The following is a 14,383-nucleotide window of genomic DNA, read 5'->3' on the forward strand; positions in this document are numbered from 1 at the left end:
TTATAAAACCTTAAATCATCACCCACTCTTGTGCACCTGAACCTGCATTACAAAACCTTAAATCATCACTCACTCTTCTCTACCGAAACCTGCATTATAAAACCTTAAATCATCACCCACTCTTGTGCACCTGAACCTGCATTACAAAACCTTAAATCATCACTCACTCTTCTCTACCGAAACCTGCATTATAAAACCTTAAATCATCACTCACTCTTCTCTACCGAAACCTGCATTATAAAACCTTAAATCATCACCCACTCTTGTACACCTAAACCTGCATTACAAAACCTTAAATCATCACCCACTCTTCAATACCTAAACCTGCATTATGAAACCTTAAATCATCACCCACTCTTGTATACCTAAACCTGCATTATGAAACCTTAAATAATCACCCACTCTTGTATACCTAAACCTGCATTATGAAACCATAAATAATCACCGACTCTTCAAAACCTAAACCTGCATTATGAAACCATAAATAATCACCCACACTTGTATACCTAAACCTGCATTATGAAACCTTAAATAATCACCCACTCTTCAAAACCTAAACCTGCATTATGAAACCATAAATAATCACCCACACTTGTATACCTAAACCTGCATTATGAAACCTTAAATAATCACCCACTCTTCAAAACCTAAACCTGCATTACAAAACCTTAAATCATCACCCACACTTGTATACCTAAACCTGCATTATGAAACCTTAAATAATCACCCACTCTTCAAAACCTAAACCTGCATTATGAAACCATAAATAATCACCCACACTTGTATACCTAAACCTGCATTATGAAACCTTAAATAATCACCCACTCTTCAAAACCTAAACCTGCATTACAAAACCTTAAATCATCACCCACACTTGTATACCTAAACCTGCATTATGAAACCTTAAATCATCACCCACTCTTGTATACCTAAACCTGCATTATGAAACCTTAAATCATCACCCACTCTTCAAAACCTAAACCTGCATTATGAAACCTTAAATCATCACCCACTCTTGTATACCTAAACCTGCATTATAAAACCTTAAATAATCACTCACTCTTCTCAACCGAAACCTGCATTATAAAACCTTAAATCATCACCCACTCTTGTGCACCTGAACCTGCATTACAAAACCTTAAATCATCACTCACTCTTCTCTACCGAAACCTGCATTATAAAACCTTAAATCATCACCCACTCTTGTGCACCTGAACCTGCATTACAAAACCTTAAATCATCACTCACTCTTCTCTACCGAAACCTGCATTATAAAACCTTAAATCATCACTCACTCTTCTCTACCGAAACCTGCATTATAAAACCTTAAATCATCACCCACTCTTGTACACCTAAACCTGCATTACAAAACCTTAAATCATCACCCACTCTTCAATACCTAAACCTGCATTATGAAACCTTAAATCATCACCCACTCTTGTATACCTAAACCTGCATTATGAAACCTTAAATAATCACCCACACTTGTATACCTAAACCTGCATTATGAAACCATAAATAATCACCGACTCTTCAAAACCTAAACCTGCATTATGAAACCTTAAATAATCACCCACTCTTGTATACCTAAACCTGCATTATGAAACCATAAATAATCACCGACTCTTCAAAACCTAAACCTGCATTATGAAACCATAAATAATCACCCACTCTTGTATACCTAAACCTGCATTATGAAACCATAAATAATCACCGACTCTTCAAAACCTAAACCTGCATTATGAAACCTTAAATAATCACCCACTCTTGTATACCTAAACCTGCATTATGAAACCATAAATAATCACCGACTCTTCAAAACCTAAACCTGCATTATGAAACCATAAATAATCACCCACACTTGTATACCTAAACCTGCATTATGAAACCTTAAATAATCACCCACACTTGTATACCTAAACCTGCATTATGAAACCTTAAATAATCACCCACACTTGTATACCTAAACCTGCATTATGAAACCATAAATAATCACCCACACTTGTATACCTAAACCTGCATTATGAAACCTTAAATAATCACCCACTCTTGTATACCTAAACCTGCATTATAAAACCATAAATAATCACCGACTCTTCAAAACCTAAACCTGCATTATGAAACCATAAATAATCACCGACTCTTCAAAACCTAAACCTGCATTATGAAACCTTAAATAATCACCCACTCTTCAAAACCTAAACCTGCATTATGAAACCATAAATAATCACCCACACTTGTATACCTAAACCTGCATTATGAAACCTTAAATAATCACCCACTCTTCAAAACCTAAACCTGCATTACAAAACCTTAAATCATCACCCACACTTGTATACCTAAACCTGCACAACAAAACCTTAAATAATCACCCACTCTTCAAAACCTAAACCTGCATTACAAAACCTTAAATAATCACCCACTCTTGTATACCTAAACCTGCATTATGAAACCATAAATAATCACCGACTCTTCAAAACCTAAACCTGCATTATGAAACCATAAATAATCACCCACACTTGTATACCTAAACCTGCACAACAAAACCTTAAATAATCACCCACTCTTGTACACCTGAACCCGCATTATAAAACCTTGAATCATCACCCACTCTTCTATACCTGAACCTGCATTATAAAACCATAAATCATCACCGACTCTTGTACACCTGAACCCGCATTATAAAACCTTGAATCATCACCCACTCTTCTATACCTGAACCTGCATTATAAAACCATAAATCATCACCCACTCTTGTACACCTGAACCTGCATTATAAAACCTTAAATCATCACCCACTCTTGTATATCTGAACCTGCATTATAAAACCTTAAATCATCACCGACTCTTCTATACCTGAACCTGCATTATAAAACCTTAAATCATCACCCACTCTTGTATATCTGAACCTGCATTATAAAACCTTAAATCATCACCGACTCTTCTATACCTGAACCTGCATTATAAAACCTTAAATCATCACCCACTCTTGTATATCTGAACCTGCATTATAAAACCATAAATCATCACCGACTCTTCTATACCTGAACCTGCATTATAAAACCTTAAATCATCACCCACTCTTCTATACCTGAACCTGCATTATAAAACCTTAAATCATCACCGACTCTTCTATACCTAAACCTGCATTATAAAACCTTAAATCATCACCCACTCTTCTATACCTGAACCTGCATTATAAAACCTTAAATCATCACCCACTCTTCTATACCTGAACCTGAATTATAAAACCTTAAATCATCACCCACTCTTCTATACCTGAACCTGCATTATAAAACCTTAAATCATCACCCACTCTTCTATACCTGCATCTGCATTATAAAACCTTAAATCATCACCCACTCTTCTATACCTAAACCTGCATGACAAAACCTTTTATCATCACCTACTCTTCTATACCTCCGTGGACCTTCGTTGAACACACAACCACAAGCGTCAGGTGTGTCCGCGAACGTGGAAGACCTCACGGTGTGTTTTCAAGTAAATAATGAAAGTAAACCTTTGTGTGCCGGTGCCCTGGCAAATTCCAAATTCCTGATTGACCCCAACCAGGTGAGGATATGGGTACCGCCGGGTCCATCCGCCCGTAGAACACGCGAACACGGCGCCGCACCTGTGGGTGTTCAAGATGCCGGGACAGAGCGTGTGACAGGTGAGGTGGTACCTTTGGAGGCGTTGATAATGGCCTTGCCCTGCTTTATTAGGTCCTTGACAAAGCGACTCGTGCGGTCCAGTTCGATCTCGTGCTTGCGGATGGTCTCCCGAAAACGTGGTCCATCCGCGCGACAATCCCGAAACTCGAGCGTGGGAAGTCCCATTGTACACCGAACCTGTCCCGGTCAAGGTGTCCCTCACTATCCGGATTTGTCACCGTCTGGTCGATTTACGAGCACCTCAAACGGCAAAGTTCTGCGATCCGGACAACCAACCAGTTATCGCCACGCTTCTTCTTCCTCTCTTCACCTTCTTCTTCTTCTTTTTTACTTTCACTTCTTCACCATCCACCCTCAATTTCAAAGGCTGCACCTGGTTGCTCTTCCTCGCTCGTGGTCACACTCAACGTCTATTTCCTGGGTTTATAACCTGTACAGTTGTGGAAATTATCCTATTTGAATTTCCTCGTTCTAAGGAAAATGACGTCACTTCCTTCCCTTCCATTGAATTCCTTATTTTTTTGGAAAGGAATCAAAGGATATATTTTCACCTCGTCTCCATTTGCAGGTTCAACCTGTTTGTTTGTGTCGCCATTGCGTATTCTTTGGTTCGAGTTGCGGCGACGACTCGACCCGATCTCCAACATTCTGTCCACCTATACCTCCGACCCGGTGCTTTGCCGGTACCGGCCCGCGTTCACCTCCGGTGCTTTTCCCGTACCAGTTCACGTTCACCACCGGTACTCTACCCTCTACCTGTGGTCCTGTACCGAGGGTTGCCACCTTCAATGTGGAAAAATAAGGGACACCCCACCGCCCCGACCCCCCCCCCCACCGCCCCGACCCCCCCCCACCGCCCCGACCCACCCCCCCCACCGCCCCGACCCACCCCCCCCCCACCGCCCGACTCCCCCACCGCCCCCCCCACCGCCCCGACCCCCCCACCGCCCCGACCCCCCCCCCACCGCCCCGACCCCCCCCACCGCCCCGACCCCCCCCCCACCGCCCCGACCCCCCCACCGCCCGACCCCCCCACCGCCCGACCCCCCCACCGCCCGACCAGCCCCCCACCGCCCCGACCCCCCCCCACCGCCCCGACCCCCCCCCACCGCCCCGACCCCCCCCCCCCACCGCCCGACCCCCCCCACCGCCCCGACCCCCCCCCACCGCCCCCCCCCACCGCCCGACCCCCCCCCCCCCCCCCACCACCCCCCCCACCGCCCCGACCCCCCCCCCCCACCGCCCCGACCCCCACCGCCCCGACCCCCCGACCCCCCAAACCCCCCCACTGCCCGACCCCCCCCCCCCACCGCCCCCGACCCCCGACCCCCCGACCCCCCCCCCCCCACCTCCCCGACCCCCGACCCCCACCGCCCCGACCCCCCCGCCCCCCCACTGCCCGACCCCTCAAACCCCCCGACCCCCCGGACTCCCCCCCCCCCAACCGCCCCGAACCCCACCGCCCCCCACTGCCCGCCCCCGAACCCCCCCCCCCGCCCCCCCCCACCACCATTGATCTATGTCAAAGATCAATGGTGAAACCACACCAATTGTTACCAACAAACAAATATTGTATTAAGATCACACAAGAATACCAGTACAACAACAATAGTAATCAATTGTACAACCAATATATTTCCCCTATGATGGTACCATCAGGTTCGTACAATATAACTCACTGTGCTCCAAGTGAGCGAAAAGAAGAACATTCCCCTTTCCCGGCTTCAAGCCAAAGTTGTTTCCGGCTTCAAGCCAAAGTTGCTTCCAGCTTCAAGCCAAAGTCGATCTGCTCCAGCGATCGTCAGAACGATGTCCAATCGAGACCAGAATCCCGTTCGGATGACAGTCACAGTCACGCGGCCAAAGCTGCGCAAAGGTGCCCTCAAGACGACGCGGAAATCCAAAGGCGCCCTCCAGGCGACTGTGAAATCACACCCTCAGGTATGGACGTTTCACGGCTCCAAACCGGCGAACCGCAGATTTACCTTCAAAATCCACGTGACACACACACACACCAGATAAACGTCTGGATGCGGTGAAAATGGTTGAAGCGAAGCGAAAAACCTTGCACGATGCGCAAAGCGCGCGAGTCAAAATGGCCGACGGCCCGTTCTCAAGGCGTAACGGCACAACGATGATTCTCCTCGGAATCAACCGCCAAAACCTGACACGCAGGTTGATCTGTCACAGCGATAACAACTCTGTCGCAAGAATCCCTTTCCCGGGAAACCCGAAGTTCGCTAGTGACCTCCATTCGTCAACGTTTGCTCCAGACCTCGAAGCAGCTAGGCTTCTTCCCCGACTCACTCGCTCCGCCTTCTTCTCCTCCTCTTCCTCTTCGTCGTCGTCCGGTTCCTGTTTCATTGAAAACATTGACTTTTTTACCTTTTGAAAATAGTAATCTCTACCTCCCTTAAACGACAACAATAATAGTACATGGAATCAAAAATGTTTATAGTGGATGAAAACCACAACAACGGAAGTGACAAAGCCGTAACACTTCCCCCCCTCAAGAAAGAAAGTTTGAACATAGTGAAAACTTTCTCTGCAGGCAAAAACTCTTTTAACAAACAAAAGTAAAACTCGCACCCAAATCATCAATTCCCGTGAGAAACGATAATTAATATTTCCCAAAATAAAGCAACAAAACTTCCAAACAACCTACAGAAATTTCCAAAGTTAGTTCACTCTGGACAAAGCATCAGCAACGACATTGTCCCTGCCCTTTACATGCTCAATTTCCAAGTTGAACTCCTGCAAAGCCAAACTCCATCTCATCAACCTCTGATTTTTATTTTTCATTTTTTGAATGAAGGTTAAGGGGTTGTGATCAGTGAAGACTTTTATAGGAAAGGTAGTAGTTCCCAGATACACCTCATAATGCTGAAGCGCTAGCAGGAGAGCAAGGGTCTCTTTTTCCACAGTGGCATAATTTGCCTGATGTTTGTTAAACTTTCTGGAGTAGTAGCACACCGGGTGATCCACTCCATCCTCATCTTCCTGTAATAGAACTGCCCCAGCCCCCACATCACTTGCATCAATGGCCAACTTGAAAGGTTCTTGAAAATCCGGGGCTGCTCGGACAGGAGAGCTCATTAATATTGCTTTGACGTGGGCAAAGGCAGCCTGACATTTGTCATCCCAAACAAACTTGGTCTCTTTCCTCAGCAAATTCGTTAAAGGGGCTACCACATCAGAAAAATTCCTGCAGAACCGCCGGTACCAACCAGCCATACCCAAGAATCTCATAAGCTCCTTTTTCCCTTTTGGAACTTGGAAGCGATCAATGGCTTCTATCTTGGCTGTCACCGGTTGCACCTGACCCTGACCTACTACATCCTAGGAACACCACCAGTGCCTTTACAAACTCACTCTTAGATAAGTTGATGGTCAACCCTGCCTCGGTCAGTTTCTTGAAAAATGCATGAATTTGTTTAATATGATCTTCCATGGTCATGGCGTGGATGATGACATCATCCAGATAAGCCTCCACCCCCTGAAGGTCTGCAATAAGCTTATTGATCAGCCGTTGAAATGTAGCAGGCCCGTTTTTCAATCCAAAGGGAAGAACCTTGTACTGATACAACCCATTTGGTGTGACTAAAGCCGAGATTTCCTTGGCTCTATCAGTAAGAGGAATCTGCCAATACCCTTTCAGCAAGTCAAACTTAGTTACAGATTTAGCTGGGCCTATTCTATCAATACAGTCATCAATCCTCGGGATGGGATATGAGTCGGTCTTGGTCACTGCATTAACCCGTTTTAAATCCGTACAACAGCGAAAACTGCCATCGGGTTTTGGAACCAACACACATGGTGAGCTCCATTCACTGCTGCTTGGTTCGATGATGTCATTCTCCAACATATACTGAACCTCCTTCCGAAGATACTCAATCTTCACAGGGTTTATCCGATAGGGGTGTTGCTTCACAGGAGTGGCTTCCCCCACCTCAATATCATGATATACCAAGTCAGTACGACCAGGTACATCTGTGAACAAATGTGCAAACTCAAAGATTAGGCTGGACGGTTGTCCTTGTTGTTCCCTCGTCAAATGACCTAATTTCTCATCGAAATGACTCAACACTTCCGTGTTCGTCAATCTGGGACAAGCCTGGTCATCAAAGTTATCAAACTTCACACCGGCGTCAACCTCTGGATTCTCTTGCACCCCGACTACAGGTGAGACAGGAACCATTTCTTCCACAGGCTTCCTCTCATGATATTTCTTCAGTCGGTTGACATGACACAGCTGCCGCTTTTTCCGTCGGTCGGGAGTTGTCACCACGTAATCTGTTTCATTAACCCTCCTTTCGATTGCATAGGGACCAAAATATCTAGCCTGTAGTGGCTGACCTGGAACAGGAAGCAACACTAACACCCGGTCCTCAGGACTGAGATTTCTTATCTGAGATTTCTTGTCATGTCTCACTTTCATTTTATCCTGTGTCACTTTCAAGTTCTTCTCGCAACTTCACAAGTCTTTGCCAATCTGTGCCTAACCGTTGACACATACTCCACCACTATTGACTGTGACTCCTCCTGTAGCCACTGTTCTTTCACCAATTTCAACGGTCCTCGCACTGCGTGTCCAAACACAAGTTCAAAAGGACTGAATCCCAATGACTCCTGAACAGATTCCCTCGTAGCAAACAATAATAAGGGTATTCCTTCATCCCAATCCTTGTCACATTCAAAACAATAAGTTCTGATCATATTCTTCAATGTCTGGTGAAACCTTTCCAAGGCCCCTTGGCTCTCGGGATGCTAAGTACTTGATCTTACTTGCTCCACTCCCAACAGGTATACCACTTGCTGAAAAAGCATTGACATGAAATTGGAACCCTGATCAGACTGGATGACCTTAGGTAGGCCAACCAAAGTGAAAAATTTAAGCAAGGCCCTCGCAATAACTGCCGCAGTAATTTTTCTAAGGGGCACTGCCTCTGGGAACCTTGTGGAAGCGCACATGATGGTCAACAAATACTGATGTCCAGCCTTAGTTTTAGGTAAAGGGCCTACACAGTCAATAATGACATGGCTGAATGGCTCTTCAAAAGCTGGAATGGGTTTTAAAGGTGTGGATGGGACTTTCTGATTAGGTTTTCCCACCAGCTGGCAAGAATGCCAAGAGTTGCAAAACTCCACCACATCACGTCGCAATCCTGGCCAGAAAAAATGTACCAATATTCTGTCACATGTCTTGTTCACTCCAAGGTGCCCGGCCAAAGGTGTCTCATGCGCCAAACTCAATATCTCCTTCCGGTACGGCGGTGGCACCACAATTTGGTAATGAACTTTCCACTCATCGTTTGCTGGCACCTCCGGTGGTCTCCATTTTCTCATGAGTATTTCCCCTTTCATGAAGTAACCAACAGGTATCTTCATAGCCTCTTCCTCTGTAACAGCTTTACCAATTAAACTCCGGATCTCTGAATCTCCGTGTTGTTCTTCAACAAGTCTCTTTCGGACCAGCACTGTTTGCTCAACCTCGTTCCCAGATGTCTCCGACGGACACTCCATTTCCTCTTTGGTTCCAGATGCCACCTTTTCCTTAAGTTCCTTGATGTCACTCCCTTTCCTATTACCTCTTTCAGAATTTTCCTCCAATACCTCTAGGGAACCCAAATCCACATCGCCTTCCTTCTCCTTCTCTTCAGAGCGCTTCCTACCCATAGCATGAGTCACTGCACAGGATGGAAAGATACCCGGAATCTCCTGCTCTAACTGTGCGGTGTTATTTTCCATACTGGGCTTTTCAACCAACATTGGATTACCAGAAACTCGACCACCGGCCAAATCATTCCCGATAATAAAAGAGATTCCCTCTACAGGAAGAGTGGCTTGTAAACCTACGGTGACCGGTCCTGACACCAAATCAGACTTCAAATGGATGACATGAAGAGGAGCTTTAACATAGCCACCAACCCCCTGTAAAAGAACACTAACACCAGTTGCCGTCTTCTCTGACAATGGCAAAATGCCCTCAAGCATCAAAGATTGATGTGCTCCTGTGTCCCTCAATACCCTAACAGGTCTCTGGTTAGTCAAGTCTCCATCCAGTGACACAAACCCCTCTGAAATAAAAGGTTTGTAACCCTCTTGAACAAGGTCGTTCTGTGATGCCGTAACTTTGGCATGGGAACCTTCACAAGGCACTGTCCTCCAAGGAAGATTTCTCGCATTGGCCAATGCATTCAGAGTTGTACTAGTCTGACTCTGCTCCTGATTTTTCCTTTTCAGGGCATAACATTGGGACATCAAATGCCCAGATTTCTTGCAAAAAGCGCAAGTAGGCCCGGAGGAAAAACTCGTGGTCTGCCTCGGGCCCCCCGGAAGATAAGTCTGTCTTGGAACTGTAGTCTTCTGATCCCTAAAAATCGCGGTATCAGATTTGTCCTCATAGTCATCTCTAGGCCGCCTCCATGAAAATCTGTTCTCCGCCCCTGATTTACCATAACTCCCCTGGCTAACTCTAGGTTGGAAGTTAGGTTTGTGGAACCCCATCCTGTGTGTCAAGGCATAGTCATCTGCCACGGTTGCTGCCTCATGCAACTCTAGTACTTTCTTTTCATCCAGATGTACTTTAATGTCCGCGTGGACACACTGTTTGAATTCCTCCACCAAGATCAATTGTCGTAACAGGTTGAAGTCTTTCCCAATCCCCTTCGAGTCACACCACCGATCAAGCATGGTTTCCTTCATTCTGGCAAACTCCACATGGGTCTCACTCTCCCTCTTCCTGGCATTCCTGAATTTTTGCCGGTAAGCTTCAGGGACCAATTCATAGACTTTGAGAATGGTTTTCTTCACTATCTTGCTTCTGTCTGTACTCACAAAAAAAAAAAAAAAAAAAAAAAAAAAATTTCCTTCCCAGGTCTTATTCGTTTATTTGTTGTTCTTTTTGTTCGTTCGTTCTTCGTTCGCGATCACGCGGTTAGAAATGTATAATCTCTCCCCTGAACAACTATTTTCTCTCATATATTATAACACCCTTTTCTTCTTTTCCTACAAAAGGATGCTTTCGTCTTGCTCACCAAATCTATTCATTCCAAAAAATATATATAATACCATCTCTTACAGTTCCTCCTTTCTACATTCCCTAAACTATCCAGAACTCCATCCCTCCTCCAGTGTCCTCAAACGTATTTTTGACTCGAAGGTCTCAAACTCATTTTGCAAAAAATGTTCGTTTCCCATGAATCACTTTTCAAAATCCAATCTCACCCCTCCCCTCCAAATCCTCCCCATCACCCATCCCTTTCAAATCTCCCCCCTTGCCCCTTCCCTCCCCTCCCTCCTAAACTCCCCCCACACCCCTCCCCTCCGAGGCTCTCCCTCGCTCCTCCCCTCCTAGACTCCCCTCTCACCCCTCCTCCTCAAAGCATCCTCCCTGCTTCTTCCTCCTTCCAACTTTCACCTTCATCTCCCCAAACCTTCTGCCTTGCTCTTCCCCCTCCTCAAATAACACCTCACTGTGCCTCACCCAATCTCCATCAAATCTTTTGTCCGCCCCATTCTTCCCTTTCTCCAAGCTATTCTGAAATCTCTGACACACCTTCAACAGCTCTCCCAACCTCTTCCTCCTCTTCCACATCTTACCCTACCCCTCCCCCCCCTGTTCTGGACCCGATGCTCCCCCTTCCTCTTCATTAACGGTATGGACCTCAAACATCCGGGGCCTTTGCTCAAACTTGACTGACCTCTCCATACAGGTTGCTTCTGACAAACCAGATGTGATCTGCTTAACAGAAACTTTCCTCCTTCATGATGTCTCTGATGCCTTGGTATCTCTCCCAGGTTACTCCCTCCTCCGGTATGATAGACCTGAGCCTCGTCCTGGAGGTGGGGTAGCTATCTTTATAAAAAACTCTCTTCCTCACTCGCCCTCCACTGCCCTCTCTCCACCTCACCCCCAGGAATACCTTTGGCTACGGCTTCCCCTTCGCTCCCACCTTTTGTTCATATGTGTGTTGTACCGTCCACCAATCAGCGATGACTCCATCTACATCTCACTGTCTGATAATATGGACCAACTTCTATCTACCCATCCCAACTCTCTCTTCCTCATATGTGGTGATTTCAATTGTCACCATGCCAGTTGGCTGGGTGTGGGTACCTCTCTCACCAGCCATGGCTCTTCAGTAAAGGACTTCTGCGACTCACTGGGACTGACACAATCTGTCAATTTCCCGACCCGGATCTCAGTCAACGGAGCATCTTCTCTTCTGGATTTGGTTATGACAAACTTCCCTGAAAATGTCTGCTGCTCTTCTTCTGCTCCAATCGGCTCATCTGATCATGTGCTTGTCAAAGTGGACATCTCTCTGACCATTCTCAGAGAGCCTCCTCAGCGTCGACGAGTCTGGCATTTCACTCAGGCCAACTGGCACGGTCTTCAAGCAGCCATCAATCATCTGGACTGGTCTCCCATCTCAACCGCCTCTGACATCAACTCATCCTGGGAATTCTTTCAAAGTAAATTGCTCTCTCTCATGCACAGATTTATACCATCTCGTCTTCAGTTGTCATACCCTTCCTCCCGTCCATGATACACGGAATCTTGTGGTGAGGCTGTTGCCCTGAAACAACTTGCTTTCGTCTCCTGGAAAGCAAATCCAACGGAAGGAAATCTCATTTCCTTTCACAAAGCCCGAAACAAGTGTGTGTCCACCCTCAGGAGAGCCAGGAAACAATATCTCACCATTCTCAAGACCGAACTCTCTTATCTGTCTCCCTCTTCCAAATCCTGGTGGCGTCTGGTCAAATCTGTTTCTGGTGTTTGTTCCCCCTCCATCCCCTCCCTCACCTCAAATGGCTTAACGGCTGACTCCGCACGTGAAAAAGCTGAATGCCTCAACTCTGTGTTTGCCTCTAAATCTTGTGTCCCAAACCCATCCCTCTCTGTACCCACCGTACCCAGTCATACCCAGCTGCTCCTGGACTCTGTGTCCTTTCCTCCTGACAAGGTGGAAAAGTTTCTGTCAACCCTCGACTCTGATTCTGCAACTGGTCCTGACGGCATCAGCCCACGGGTCCTAAAATCATGTTCTTCTGCTCTTTCACTCCCTCTTTCTGTTCTCTTCACCCTCTCTTTTGCTCAAGGTCATCTGCCATCTGCTTGGAAATCAGCCAACATCACCGCTTTGCACAAAAAAGGTGCAAAAACAGATCTCAGCAACTACAGACCAATCAGCCTTCTCCCAATTATCAGCAAAGTCATGGAATCCATCATTGCTTCAGATATTAAATCTTTCCTCTTCTCCAATGGCTTGATCTCTGATCATCAATTTGGTTTCAGACCTGGTCACTCTACTCTGGACATGCTGCTTCTGCTTTCTCAACAATGGATGGAGGTCCTCAACGCCAAACAGGAAATTAGAGCTGTCTCCCTTGACATTTCACGTGCCTTCGATACGGTCTGGCACCCTGCTCTGCTCTCCAAACTCTCCTCCTTTGGTATCCATGGAAATCTCCACGCATGGACGGCGGACTTCCTCTCTGGTCGTAGTCAACGTGTGGCCCTGAATGGGTTTCTCTCATCTCCTCTTCCTGTTCAGGCTGGAGTTCCCCAAGGTAGTGTTCTGGGCCCTGTGCTTTTTCTGGTCTTCATCAATGATCTCTCTGACTCTCTTGAAAATCCTCTCTATCTCTTTGCTGACGACTCTACTCTCTGTCGCTCCATTCCTCATCCCTCAGATCGGCAGTCTGCAGCCTCCTCACTCTCTGCAGACCTGGACAAAATCACAGACTGGTAAAACAAGTGGAACATGTCTTTCAATCCTGACAAATCTCACACTCTTACAATGTCTCTCCGAAAGGACCGACTGGACAACCCTCCCATCTACTTTCTCAACAATCCTCTCCAAGAAGTTCTGTCGCTCAAGCTTTTGGGTCTCACTATCTGCCATGATCTTTCTTGGGAAAACCACATTTCCAAGCTGGCCTCCAAAGCCAGTCGCCGACTGGGCATCCTCCGTCGTGCGAAGTCCTTCCTTGGCACACCTGAGCTCCTCACCACATACAAGGCTTTCATCCGCAGCTCAATGGAATACTGTTCCCCCCTCTGGGCTGGTGCTCCTGCCTCACACCTTGCTCGGCTTCACGCTGTTGAGGCCAAAGCTTTCAGAATCATTGGAATCTCCTGCGATGTAGTCAACGCCGAGGGCCTTTCACTCACTCACTGCAGGCAGGTTGGTGGTCTTTCTGTCTTCTACCGACTCCTCTCCGGCCTTGCTCCCCCAGCTCTCTCTGTGCTCTGTTCCCCCAATATTCCTTCAGGTCGCACAAGATCTGCCTGCAACCCTCTTATGGTTAAACTGCCAAAGTCTAGGCTCTCTGCTCACCTTCACTCTTTCATTCCCCTTTTCTCCCGCCTCTGGAACAAACTCCCCCACTCCCTTCAATCCCACTCCTCCCTCCAGGTCTTTAAAACAGCTGTTCACCACCATCTCTTATCGTCCCCCATCGAAAACCTTGATCTTTTCTACCCCCGGTAATTCACCCCAGAGTCCTTGCAGTGTTCATATGTTTTAATCCTCTCCCACCTCCCCCCAAGTCCTCCCGATGTCCCTGCTCTCAAATGTTGTGTTTGTGTCCTTCCCCCTCTTCCCCCTCTCTTTTGTGTCCTTCCCCCTCTCTCCCCATCTTGTCTGCCGCTCCCCTTGTTTTTTGTGTTTTGTGTGTCGGTTTGTCTTTTTGTGTGATTA

The 14,383-nt window shown here is 46.6% G+C and overlaps 1 protein-coding gene across 3 annotated transcripts in view; it reads right to left on the minus strand.

Moving 5' to 3' along the window:
* The window catches only part of LOC137425699 (rho GTPase-activating protein 26), a 117,883-nt gene extending 113,736 nt beyond the window's left edge, over nucleotides 1-4,147 (minus strand). The window contains exon 1 of one of the 3 annotated variants that reach the window (XM_068114387.2): nucleotides 3,686-4,147. In XM_068114387.2, coding sequence (XP_067970488.2) covers nucleotides 3,686-3,839 — 154 coding nt within the window. In that variant the 5' untranslated portion in view covers nucleotides 3,840-4,147. The remainder of the gene's footprint in view (nucleotides 1-3,685) is intronic. The other 2 variants (XM_068114389.2, XM_068114388.2) reach the window with 2 other exon arrangements.
* Nucleotides 4,148-14,383: the final 10,236 nt, after the last annotated feature.

Source organism: Myxine glutinosa, chromosome 4 (genome assembly GCF_964187855.1).
Source record: "Myxine glutinosa chromosome 4, kmMyxGlut1.1, whole genome shotgun sequence".
Lineage (NCBI taxonomy): Eukaryota > Metazoa > Chordata > Myxini > Myxiniformes > Myxinidae > Myxine > Myxine glutinosa.